The sequence below is a fragment of the Aythya marila genome (genome assembly GCF_965140915.1).
Source record: "Aythya marila genome assembly, chromosome: 2".
NCBI classification, from domain to species: Eukaryota; Metazoa; Chordata; class Aves; order Anseriformes; family Anatidae; genus Aythya; species Aythya marila.
Window position 1 is genome coordinate 46,980,685 of NC_139043.1, and position 12,829 is coordinate 46,993,513.

The 12,829-nt window shown below is 37.1% G+C and overlaps 1 protein-coding gene across 5 annotated transcripts in view; it reads right to left on the reverse strand.

Moving 5' to 3' along the window:
* The window catches only part of ULK4 (unc-51 like kinase 4), a 232,449-nt gene that overhangs the window by 112,531 nt on the left and 107,089 nt on the right, over positions 1-12,829 (reverse strand). For 3 of the 5 annotated variants that reach the window (XM_082752885.1, XM_082752883.1, XM_082752884.1), the window contains exons 31-32: positions 11,133-11,181; positions 9,687-9,731 (exon numbers count right to left, since the gene is read on the reverse strand). In XM_082752885.1, coding sequence (XP_082609011.1) covers positions 9,687-9,731; positions 11,133-11,181 — 94 coding nt within the window. The remainder of the gene's footprint in view (positions 1-9,686; positions 9,732-11,132; positions 11,182-12,829) is intronic. The other 2 variants (XM_082752887.1, XM_082752886.1) reach the window with 1 other exon arrangement.

The following is a 12,829-nucleotide window of genomic DNA, read 5'->3' on the forward strand; positions in this document are numbered from 1 at the left end:
TCATCAACTTTTATCTGGTGCAAAGCTGAAATCAGCATGTTCTCTTAAAGGTCAGAGCTATACACCCTTTAAGTAAAAATAGAATCATTACAAAACTATTACCTCTTTGGCCCTAAATTCTCTATATTTAAATATATAAATTACCCAATCACAAATGTGATTAGTTAAGAATTTGCTCAGAACACCATTCAAAACTCATATGAAAGGTACCTTTCAAAATATCCACGAGTATTGTTGGACAAAACAAGTTTCCAAAAACATTCACTGACTTGATACATCCACCCACCTAGCCCTGCCCTACATCCTGTCTTGGATTTGATTCACTGAAGAACACCCTTGTGTGGTGTAAGATTCAGTTGGCTCACATAAAGCAAAATTGGGAACACAGCCAAACTGGCTGAACACACTTTGCCATTTCAGTGAGTCTACATCGCTTACTTGAAGGTCAAAGCACACAGGAATTAGGAAATGCGAAATTCATGAGGAGCTCAGAAACCTAAGCTCACCTAGGAGACTACTGACTTGGATCCTAATGCAGAGGAGTTAACAGAAATAATTATGGGTAGGAAAGAGTGAACGGTGGATACCATGCTAGGAAATGTAGGGTAGTTTTCATTTGCTTTCTTGTTTGTTTTAGGAGAACGGACTGGATTGTGCAAATCAGCTCACTGAATGACACATAGTTGAAGGCACTCTTGGAGTTCTTCAGTCTGAACCCATGCTCAGGGATCTCTAAAGGGATCGTGGGGTTCTGTATTCCACACTGTAACACGGGACACATCTTAGGGTTACAGTTAGTTCTTAACAGACTATGAAGAGTTTAAAGTATGGAATTGCCATCCATCCCTATAACACGGGGCTGTTGGCCCAACCAGCAGCATCACAGTTACTACAGCAGAACCAAAAAGACCAGAGGTCTCAGCTGGGCTATGCAAGTCCTTTTTGAAGCTCTTCCAGGACATGGTCTTGGGGCAGTCGGAGCAATAAAGAGCATCTGCCCACACAAGGCACAGCAGTGATTACTATTCTGCGACATTTTTTCATTGAAATGCATTCTAGAAATAGCAGTAATCAAACTATTTTTGCAAATCATAGGCCTACACACACCTGTCTGTGATTTCCCTCCGCGTATGGTACAGCTAGCTTTACAACCTTGTTAAAGCCCTTTATATATTCATGCTTATTATCCATAAAAAAATTTGCCTTTCTGGGACATGATAAAACACCACACATGAATATTGTTTATCCTTGAATTTTCTTATACCAGCTAGCACTGAAAATAAAAATAAAAATAGCTATGTAGCATGCACGCTAAAATATTAGTGCCTAGCAATTTCTTTAAGATGCAAATAGCAGAATTCCTTTCCCATAAAAGAACACAATGCTGTCAGAAACGCTGTGGACTTGATTTTTTTCTCAGAAATGAAGCTTCAGGTGATTTTGTAAGTAACTATTCCATTTCCTAGCAGGATCAATAGCTCAAAATTCCAGATAAGAAAGAGAGTGATAGAGGGATATGTGTTAGTAATAGGCTTTCCTTTTTAAAAGCCATTTTATTATCCACAATATTAATCTGTAATATTAAAATGATTTGAAGGATAGCTCTGCTTCCCATCACTTATTTTAATTCCACCAGCAAACCTATGGTGACAGATCTACACAGACATGCAGCTATAGCATAGATCACTCACATTTATTTAGAATTTCTAGTGCTTTTCCTAACAAAATCTGAATACCTTCTAAGCTCTAATGAATCATAACTACATTCCTGTGATGTGCACTTCTAGTTTATACATAACATTACAATAAGAAAAGATGAATTGAAGAATTACACTTGAATAAGGTCCAGCTGGGACAGGCCTAGTTTCAGAATGATGAGCACCAATTTCTGACAGTTCTGTGAGAGAAAATGCCTTCACTGAGCACACAAAGGACAGAAGCACACTACTGACATCTGAAAAAGAAGGTTTATACAATTTGCCCAGGGTATAGAAGAAATAAGGATTAGCAACACGAACAAGAAGCAGTTCCCCTAATTCTCTCAGTACTCTGCTTACAAGCCCCTTCTTATTCCCACTAACCAAGTACCTCAGGTAAAAGAAAAGCACTGAAAACACGTTTTTCTCAAATTTTGTCTTTTATCACAAATACACATTTAACTACTACTTAGAAAGTGAAAGAGGGCTTATAAAAGACACAGTGACTTTTTACCAACGCGGATAGCAATAGGACAAGGTGGGAACAATTTTAAACTAAAAGAGGGGAGATTTAGGTTAGATGTTAGGAGGAAATTTGTTATTCTGAGGGTGGTGAGGCACTGGCACAGGCTGCCCAGAGAAGCTGTGGATGCCCCATCCCTGGAGGTGTTCAAGTCCAGGCTGGATAGGGGTTTGGGCAACCTGGGCTGGTGGGAGGTGTCCCTGCCCATGGCAGGAGGTTGGAACTGGGTGGTCTTTAAGGTCCCTTCCAACCCAAACCATTCTAAGATTCTATAAAAACCTATTTGACTCAAGCAACTTTACAAGAACAGCTAAAAATCGGCTCCTAATACCACTTGGAAAAAAGAAACAAAACCTTGACAAACAGCAACAGTTCTCTCAGGGTCATGGAGAGAAAGTAAATCATTCCAGCTCTGTTTAAAGTTAGCATTTTTTAAAGGGAACCTTTTAGAAAGTTTTCAAACTTGTACATGCAGAGGCTTTGGTTATCCAGTATTTCTTTCACTATCCCAAGCTCACGATCTGCATAAAAGGAACAAAAAAGCAGTGCCACACGTCACCTAGGGAATGTATAAGGCACCTCTCAAAAGGAGCAGCATGGTGTTGCCATTTGGTCCCTGAGTCCTCAGGGTATGTTACAATCACATCTAACACTCCAGCTCCAGTCCCTTCCATAAGGTTTCTTCAAACTACATTGGTCTTCTACAAGTACAGGAGGACACCCACACAGCAGCTGTGAAGACATCCTCTGCCTTGAACTAGCTGGGGGACCCAAGGCAGCATGGCTGTATCAGCAAACTGCCCGTGGATTGATTAAGCTTTGGGACAAGGCTTCACATGTTCTCAGCCCTCTCTTGCTGCATCCCCATTACCATTGTCAGCTAAACTGATGGCTCAAGGGTAGGTGCAGATGGCTTTGTGAATTGCTGCCACATGACTGCAGCACAGATAAGCCTGAAGCTTCTTGGTTATAGAAAACACGTTGAAAGTCTAGCAAAAGCTACAATGATATTTAAAAGCCAAATCTCGCTCGTCTTAACATTCACAGCCAAATGTCTACACAAAGGAAACTTTTCTTGACCTTTTTATTGCTTACCCATATGTAAAAACACTGCTGTCATCTAACAGTATCAGGGAAAAAATTTTATACCAGGGATTCTCATTATTAACCACAATCAGAAATGGCCTTTATACCAGGCATTTTGGCTTATAGCAGTTCCATTGCCATGACTCAAGCAAGAAATAAAACTGCTAAGAGTTCATGACGTGCACAGCGTTAGTAGAGAAAAATTGACCATAGCAGATTAAGAACCTGACTCAATACTAATCAAATGGTTACAGATGTGTAGACATATAAACACTTCCCCAGAAACTACTGATAGAAAGATTACCGAAAAAGTACAAAAAAAAATATTTTTCTGAAGAACCATTTTTATAGTAACCCTTACTGAACCCTTACTTTATTGTCACCGTACTGAATGGTGACATGAAACTTTGATGCATTGGTAAGAAATGTTTGTTTGGAGACATTATACCATGCTCATTGTTGAAGTGTTCTTTACATATACATTGTATTTGTTTTCTTTAAACTGCATCTCATAATTTTTCTCACTGAAAACAGGTAACTACTGAGATAGTCTAACACTTTCTCACTGATTTCCCTTCAATCCATCTTTGGATAGAAAGTACTTTGAAAATAAGCAATTATTTTGCTTTATAAACGATCCATTAAAACAGGATTTCTGTATTTTGACTTTCAGAAATCCTCACAGATGACATGAAATCTATTTCTGGCCTGTCACTGCAGTTTTACACACAATGCCACAGCACAGAATTTGGCTATTTAATCTAGCAGATTGTAGGCAAAGCATAGGCTTCACAAATACAAAAATAAATTAAGGATAAACTTAAAGTTTCTAAATATAACTAAAGCTTATCCTGTAGAAGCTGCAAAATCACTCTTAGAATCTAACTTCAGTTACCTTATAAATGCAGACTTTCCATCAAAGCAGAAATCATAGAATCATAGAACATCCTGAGTTGGAAGGGACCCTTAAGGATCATCAAGTCCAACTCTTGACACCGCACAGGTCTACCCAAAAGTTCAGACCATGTGCCTAAGTGCACAGTCCAATCTCTTTTTAAATTCAGACAGGCTCGGTGCAGTGACCACTTCCCTGGGGAGCCTGTTCCAGTGTGCAACCACCCTCTCTGTGAAGAACCCCCTCCTGACGTCCAGCCTAAATTTCCCCTGCCTCAGTTTAACCCCGTTCCCGCGGGTCCTGTCACTAGTGTTAATGGAGAAAAGGTCTCCTGCCTCTCGACACCCCCTTACGAGGAAGTTGTAGACTGTGATGAGGTCTCCCCTCAGCCTCCTCTTCTCCAGGCTGAACAGGCCCAGTGACCTCAGCCGTTCCTCGTACGTCTTCCCCTCAAGGCCTTTCACCGTCTTCGTAGCCCTCCTCTGGACACTTTCCAACAGTTTCATGTCCTTAATGAGCAGATGAAGTACACCAAAATGAGCTGCTGTGCATTTCACAATTTGTTATAACAGCATTGAATACACAATCAAAAATGGGAATACCCCACAAAAATCTATTAAAATTATTTTATTCAAATAAATACTATTTCCTGTTCTGTAAAACAAACGTCTAGCTATTCCCAGATATCTTTGTATTTCTTCTTTTAAATAAAAGGCTGGGGCTAAATTAAGTACTGAATATAGCTGCAGACTGGAGTGAAATGTCTATAGGCACCAGTTACTACTAGCATCAGTCTTCTCATGCAAGCACAGAACTTAGAGATTTTAGTTCATTTATTTAGAGGGTCAACTGCCTATTCACACAAAGTGCTCAAACTTACATTATTTGCCCTATTTGCTATCCCAACTTTCTCCAGCAGATGATTGTGGCAGCATAAACACAGAATATAAGCAATCTCCAACTCTTCAAGTATCCAACCTGGATGATCCACAAGTACTTGCAACAGTAAGAAGCAAACTAATTCTTTTAGACCACCACCATGGCAGGCACCAAGCCGGATTAAAAGGTGGTTAGTTTATCAGATAGAAGTAAATTAATGCTTCAGCTTTTACAATATCCTCTTGAGCACAGGTTTACTGCAATCTATCAAAAAACATGAACAATGTATGATCTTCAAGTTTAAGATTAATTCTGTAATTAAACTTTTTAAAATGAGCTCAGAGCAAAATAGAGACAGCATAAAACCAAATCTTAAACCCAAAGACAACTAAGAAAAAATAAAAATATGTGAATGACTACAAAAAGAAATATACTCAACATTTCTGTAATATTTCCACTATATTTAAAGAAAAATAAATTAAAATTTGACATTTTTAATTCGAATAATTTCAAAAAATTTAAAGAAAATTTTTAATGAAGATGTGGACTAATTAATACCATTTGCTGTTAAAAGTTCTGACACAAACATCCATACCATTAGGTGATGGTATTTAATAACAACATACCATTTACAAACACTGTAACTTTCAATCTTACTAAAAAGTAAATTTTATTAAAAGGATATATATGTCTTTAAATCCACGTTGCCACACTTGTCATGGGATCACTCAACTTTAAACTACAGAATATTGCAAAAAACATTTGACAGCAGAAGCTGAAGTCTGTGAGATGTTCGTGTATTAAAGCTTACATGGGAAATCTTAATAGGACAACTTAATAGGACAAGCAGAGAATTAACTACAGGGCTTTTAAAAGAGGATAGCACTGAGCTTCTAATCACAAGCATCATTAGCTTTAGTTTTAAAATTTATCAACAGAAAAATAGAATTTCACCAACCACAGAATTTCTTTTCTATGCCATAGCTTAGATTCAGATAGCCCTAAAGAAAGGCCATGAAATATTTATGATGTGTGCAGAGTTCCCCCCAAACATCAGATAAAAGCCACTCAAAAAGAAGTAACACAGCATACAAAATAACATATATACAACTTTACTTTTAGCTACTTCACAAAATACTGTTAGTAGTCTAAAATACAAATACACGTTAGAAATATTAAAGAACATTTCCACTTCCGTTACCAACCTCACTGTAACAATATACTGTGATATTAAAAAATAGCGTTTTGTGTATAATATACTGATATGTCGTATAATCATAGGTTTGACATAGGGAAATATATAATATTAGAAGCAGAATATTAAGGGTGCAGCAGAAAAAAAGGCAAAGTATAACATGAAATACATCCCACAGTAACCTTTTCTGCTGTGATCTCTTCTACTTCATCAACAACAGTATTTTCTATTTCTATCTTACACCAACTCAACTTTTGGCATCATTTACAACACCATGGAACTTAGCACTTTATTTTTAATCTCGTTACTAAGGGGAGTTTGCATCATTTAAATTTTGCACGTTACAATGCCAACTTTCCTTCTGTTTTTCAATCCCATGCTGTTCTGAATACAGTCATACTGTGAATCCACCTTCCTTTTTGTGGACATGAAAACTCACACAGATACACATCACTACATCCTCACTGATCTTCATCAGATGTTACAACACAATAAATACCTACTCATAGTGCAGTCATACCTTCCCATTGCTTTGTAGAAATACCCATAATCTACCTAACAGCTAGTGCTAGAATCTGGGATCAGGGTAATAATGAAACTACTTTGCATTCAAGGTACAATGTGAAATTCCTCTCTGAAGTTTTGCAACAAAGCACTGTAAACAGGTCTTTCACATATTTACAAAGTACGCTATCAATCTGCATTTACTGAAATTAACTGAAATGATAAATAAATGTTGAGGGTTTCTCAGGGGAATGGTAACTGAATTTAAAGCCTCCTACTAACATATCAGTAACTAAACTCTAGTTCAGGTGAATGAAACTGATAGCTGTTCTCTTAGAACAACTTTTTAGGTAGACTGTAACAGCCTTTTTCACTCATTCAGTGCCTTTTTTTTCCTTTTTTTCTTTTTTTTTTTGGCAACTGTAACATTTACAGAGAGGCAGTCATAAAGGACATTAACATATACATTTGGTGCAATTCAACAGAATTCATTGATTGAACATGTCTAGACACACGGGACAGGATAAGAAATTTCAGCTCTCGGGGTTAAGTGTTAGACCACAATACAGGGTCAGCAGTATGCAGTGCTGCAACTCTACAGCAATGAACAGTGAGAAGCAGTCACGTTAAAACCTATTTCCTGTGAAGTGCCCAGAATCTGCAAGCCATCATGTCTCCACTGCTCTGAGAGATACATTAAAGTCAGTATATTCAATCCTGCTTTCACTGTAGTGCAGACAGTCCAGAAATGAAGTCTGCTCCTGGAGACACTTTTCAATTCTGAGCCCAAACTATTTCCTTTCAGATCCTAGAAGAGTCACTGTCCGGTCAGTAGCACTGCTGGTAGTAACATAAATTACACTTAAGGATGCATAGAAAACACACTGGGCATTTGGTCTCTGCATAAAAAAATTGTGAAATACTAATGACACTCCTTGAACTTGATAGCTCTACATTAATTTACTGAGCATGTACCTACAAAGTAACGTATTGACTCTGAAGTATAATTTAAAATCAATAGTTTAGAATCTGATAAAATTCTAGGTGCAATATCACACAGCTCCATGTTACTGATCTGTCCTGTTTCTTGAAAACCAATTGAAGTATAAACATGAGTATGGACTAGTTAATGGACGATACTGGAAAGCAAATGATATGTAGCTCCTTTCACTCACACAACCATTAAAATAATTTCAGAAACCAATAATGATGGGCTTTTCTAATTCACTTTGCCCTTGAGGAAAAACAGCCTATGAGTAATCATTCCAGAATATTCTTCAGGCCCTATAATAAAATCACCTTTAGTGCAGACCATTATTACACACTTCTGGCATTCACCAAATTTCTCTTCACCTTCTCTTTTTGAAAATGCTCAACCTGGCAAAGACTAGATTTTCTTAACTGTTTTTAAAGATACTTACATTAGCACCATCAGTCCCATAAATGCAGACGTTTAGCACTTACATGTACCGTGAACACAAAGGAGTGGAACGAGTGAACACACAGAAGTGAGTTCTCATGCATAACATTTTCCAACTTCTTGTAAACTCTGTTTACTGAATCCCAGTGAAAACTCCTCCCAAAACTTTAGCATTCCTACTTCTCAAATTCTCGTTCCTCTTATCTGCAGCATCCTTCCATATGTTTGCTTGACCCTGCTGGTAAGAGTTGCTCCTACTCATGTGGCTCCAAAACCCAAACAGACAAGTCCCCTGATTCATCCTGGCTCCTGAGCCTTCCCAATTGCCTAACATTCATTCGCTGAATTCACTCTTCTGCAGGGAGAACAAGGGAACAGCAAGGAGGTTAGTGCTCCCATTTAGGGAGTCTCACATCCCTCAAGCCAACCAAGACCACAGCTGATAGCCAGGATACTGTTAGAGCTTGATACATGACAGTTGAAGCCACTAAACATGTCCTTCCCAGACAAAGCATGTTGAAAATGGATTTTTTTTTCCTTCCTGAAAGTTATAAACCCTTTCCCCTCACAATTCTAACTGTAAATTCCAAGATAGCTACATAGGTTGAAGAGAGCTGTGAAACAGCCACAGACCACCAGTCACACACAAAATTTCCATCTTAGTTGTTTTTTACTCACTAAAAACTGTTTCTAGAACTCATGACATCAAACCGCGTACAGGAAGATCAGGAGGGAGTATTTACAACTGACTCCAACTTAACTTGTACTACATTTACACGGTATGATGCACATACTTTTTAAATACCGTGCCTATAGATAAGTTATAACAAGTTTTTCAAGATCTAGGAAGATTTCTAGAAATCATTTGTTAAACATTCTCAAATATCCAAAAATAATATATAAATACATATGCACTTTTCCGGTGGTTAACTTTCAAGACACCAGCACCTGAAGAAGTTTCAAACATTAACTTGATATTTGAGGATATTACCATAAACACTTGACTTTCATATTTTGCTATGTTTCTCTTTTGTTACCACGTATAAGCAGTAGTAATCCTAGGTCAAAACCATGAAACACTGTGAAGTGTTGCTTTTACTGTTAAGGTTTGTCACAATAAGATCTTTTCAGACTTGTATGAATATGTACACAAAATACCATAAAGGTTGTGTTCTGTAAGCTACTGCAAAAACCTGTCATCGCTGAAGAGGTTACTTCAATAAAAAAGGCTTATCTGATTATGTGGTAATAAAGAGATTTAAGATAGGTAGTGAAATAAATCACTGCAAAGGATTAGAGAAAATTCACATATTTAAACCTAATAAAGGAAAGTAAAAGATGATTCATAATCACATTTAAGAACATCTACCTGGAGTAGGACTGAATTTCAAGAATGGTGCAATAGCAAGCATGCAATCTGCCTACACTGCATAAGTTATTCATATTCAGTATTCATCAGGAGCATGCTTACTTTACAGAACACTTACCTGGCACAAGATCATGAACAAACAGGTTGAAAAAAATAAAAGATTCTGCAAAATATCAATGACAAGACAAGTGGATAGCGCAGAACCCAACTTCCAAACTATCCTGCAGATTTTTATTTTATGTTAATACACTTGTTTTGCAACATTCCAGAGGTGCAAAGCCATCATCATTTTTTCATGATCACTTCATGTTCAAGCACAAATACAGGCTGGGCAGAGAATGGATTGAGAGCAGCCCCGAATAGAAGAAGGACCTGGGGGTGTTTGTTGATCGAAGCTCAACATGAGGCAGCAACATGTGCCTAGAAAGCCATCTGTATCCTGAGCTGCATCAGATGAAGCATGGCCAGCAGGTCAAGGGAGGTGATAGTCCCCCTCTACTCTGCTCTCATGAGACCCCACCTGGAGCCCTGCGTTCAGCTCTGGGGACCCCAGCACAAGAAGGACACGGACCTGTTGGAGCACGTCCAGAGGAGGGCTACGAAGATTCTGAGAGCTGGTGCACCTCTCCTATGAAGACAGGCTGAGGAAGTTGAGGTTGTTTAGCCTGGACAAGAGAAGGTTCCAGGGAGACCTTATAGCCACCTTTCAGTATCTAACTGGGGCCTTCAGTAAAGCTGGGGAGGGACTCTTTGTCAGGGAGTGCAGGGATAGGACAAGGGTTAATGGCTTTAAACTAAAAGAGGGTAGATTTAGATTAGATATATGGAAGACATTCTTCCTTATAGTGCAGGTGAGGCCCTGGCACAGGCTGTCCAGAAAAGCTGTGGATGCCCCATCCCTGGAGGTGTTCAAGGCCAGGCTGGATGGGGTTTTGGGCAACCTGGTCCTGTGGGAGGTGTCCCTACCAATGGCAGGAGGGTTGGAATTAGATGATCTTCAAGGTTAGATGATCTTCCAACCCAAACCATTCTGTGATTCTATGATTTTTTCATAAGTGGCAGATCCAAATTAGGGAAGGAAATTCAGCATGTTACTACAAAAAAATCATATCCATGACGTTTTACATTGATAGAAATTCTAAAAGCTAATAGTGGTAGTTTGCATTATCGTAACAAAACTCTGGTTTGATACTGTTACATAAGCACAGGTTGCTCTACATTTGTTGCTTGAGTTGGGCAAATACATGGTTCTAATTAAGGATCAAGCTCATTAATTCTATTTTTCAGATTCTTATTTTGTTCAAAAAAGAAAATATCTTTATAAAAGCAAGTATTATATAGGCATATATAAATACAGGCAGTTAAATACAGGAGAACAACATACAAGCCCACTTACACTATATTATTTTGTATTTATAGACTGTTCACTTTATCAACAACTTACAACATGCCTTAATAAATTTGCTTAATATTTTTACATGATTTGAGAGATATTATACATATTTATTAGTTAAGACATATTACATATATTTATTAGTGTGTGTATATATAAAAAAGTTCTTACCAAGATGACTTGGAAAAGAGCTGGAAAAAGATGGTTTTCTTCCACAAGGCTGTAAAAAAACATATTTTAAGATTTATTTTCAAAGAGAGGAAGTAAATTCTTATTTAATACACTGAACTCGTAAAAGGAGCAGAGCAGTAGAATAGTAGCTACAAAAATCCATGACCCAGAACCTCAGCCTTTGACTAGCTTTTAACAAAAATGAGCTCCACTTCAGCTATTAAATAGAAACAGCAATGTAACACTGCTTTGGAAATTACTTCTAGGTCTGCTTCACTGATGCAATGCAAGTGAGTGGAACAGTAAGTAAATTAGTATTTTTAAATTACGGAAAATAATTAAAATTCAGAAATACAATACTATACAGACTATGAAACAGTCAACATGCACCACAAACTAATTTGAATTAATAGGCTTACAACACACAGAGTGAAATTATAAATAAGCTGTGTTGTTTTTTAAAGCATGCTACATTAACTAACTTCTTGGGTTGAAAATATTAATATATGGTACATTTGCAGCCATTTCTCTCAAAAGTATTGAGGAGTGGTTACCCAAAAGAATTTACTTATATCTTCCTGGATTTTAAAATCAGATATAAATCATCATACCTATTTATAAGAAGAATATTCTCAAAAGACAACAATACATTAAGGCAACCTCTTCTTCTCTTAGATCTCCAAAAGCTTTAAATTTATTAATAAAACACGTGTGCATCTCTGTCACAAACACTGTGATGACAACTGAATTATATTTTTACATACCCTTTTCCATAGTACTCTGCTTAATTTGAGGAATGAGTCTTTTCCTTAGATGTACACTACATGCCCACTCACCAAATACCACAGTGAACACAGGATTGTTTAAAATATTTCTTTTGTCTTTACAAAATTACTAAAACACTTCACGAACAAGAAGCAGATTTAGCATTGTGATACAGCTGAAAATGCAAGCTTGTATTATAAAGTCTGTGTAGTAAATGCAACATTCAAACAGAGTATTACTGTGTGCTTAATACGAGACAGATGTTTTTACATGTTTCTTCTAGGAAGCTGACATACAATAAACTACATAATTATTTTGTAAGTATTATGTCAGTTAAAGACAGAAAATTATATCATATAGTTCTCTGAATAAACAGGAGATTCATTTGACTAAAATAAGCACTCAACTTGATCTTTGAAACTTTACCGCGTAATACCCTATACTGGCTTCCAGTACAACAATAATCAGATTAGTTCTGTTTGGCAAACTATTTGTTAAGAAGAATCCATACATTCCTAAATTCATGTTTCCAGTTAAAAGCCCTTACTCATGTCTGGTAAGAAAACAGAAGGTATTATTTTCATGAATACTGTAAGCTAAAGCACTAGACTGAGGAACTGAGGCAACTAAAAGGAATTGCACATTCTCTTCTACCAACTTAATGAGAAAAATGAAAGGAAAATAGAACAAACATCCAAGGGTCATAAAATTATAAGATGTAATCTCCCTTGTCAGAGTCCTAATTAATCATACATGTATTTGCTGAAATCATGTATGTAAAGGAAATATAAAAGGAAATAAAGAATAAAAGGGATGATATACAATAGAATAACTTTATTTATGAGGAACTGAGAATTACTTAGGAGTCAAATATGTGCATTAGGTATAAATAATGGTTTTCTATTTCATTTTGTTTTGCCATTTCTCTGACT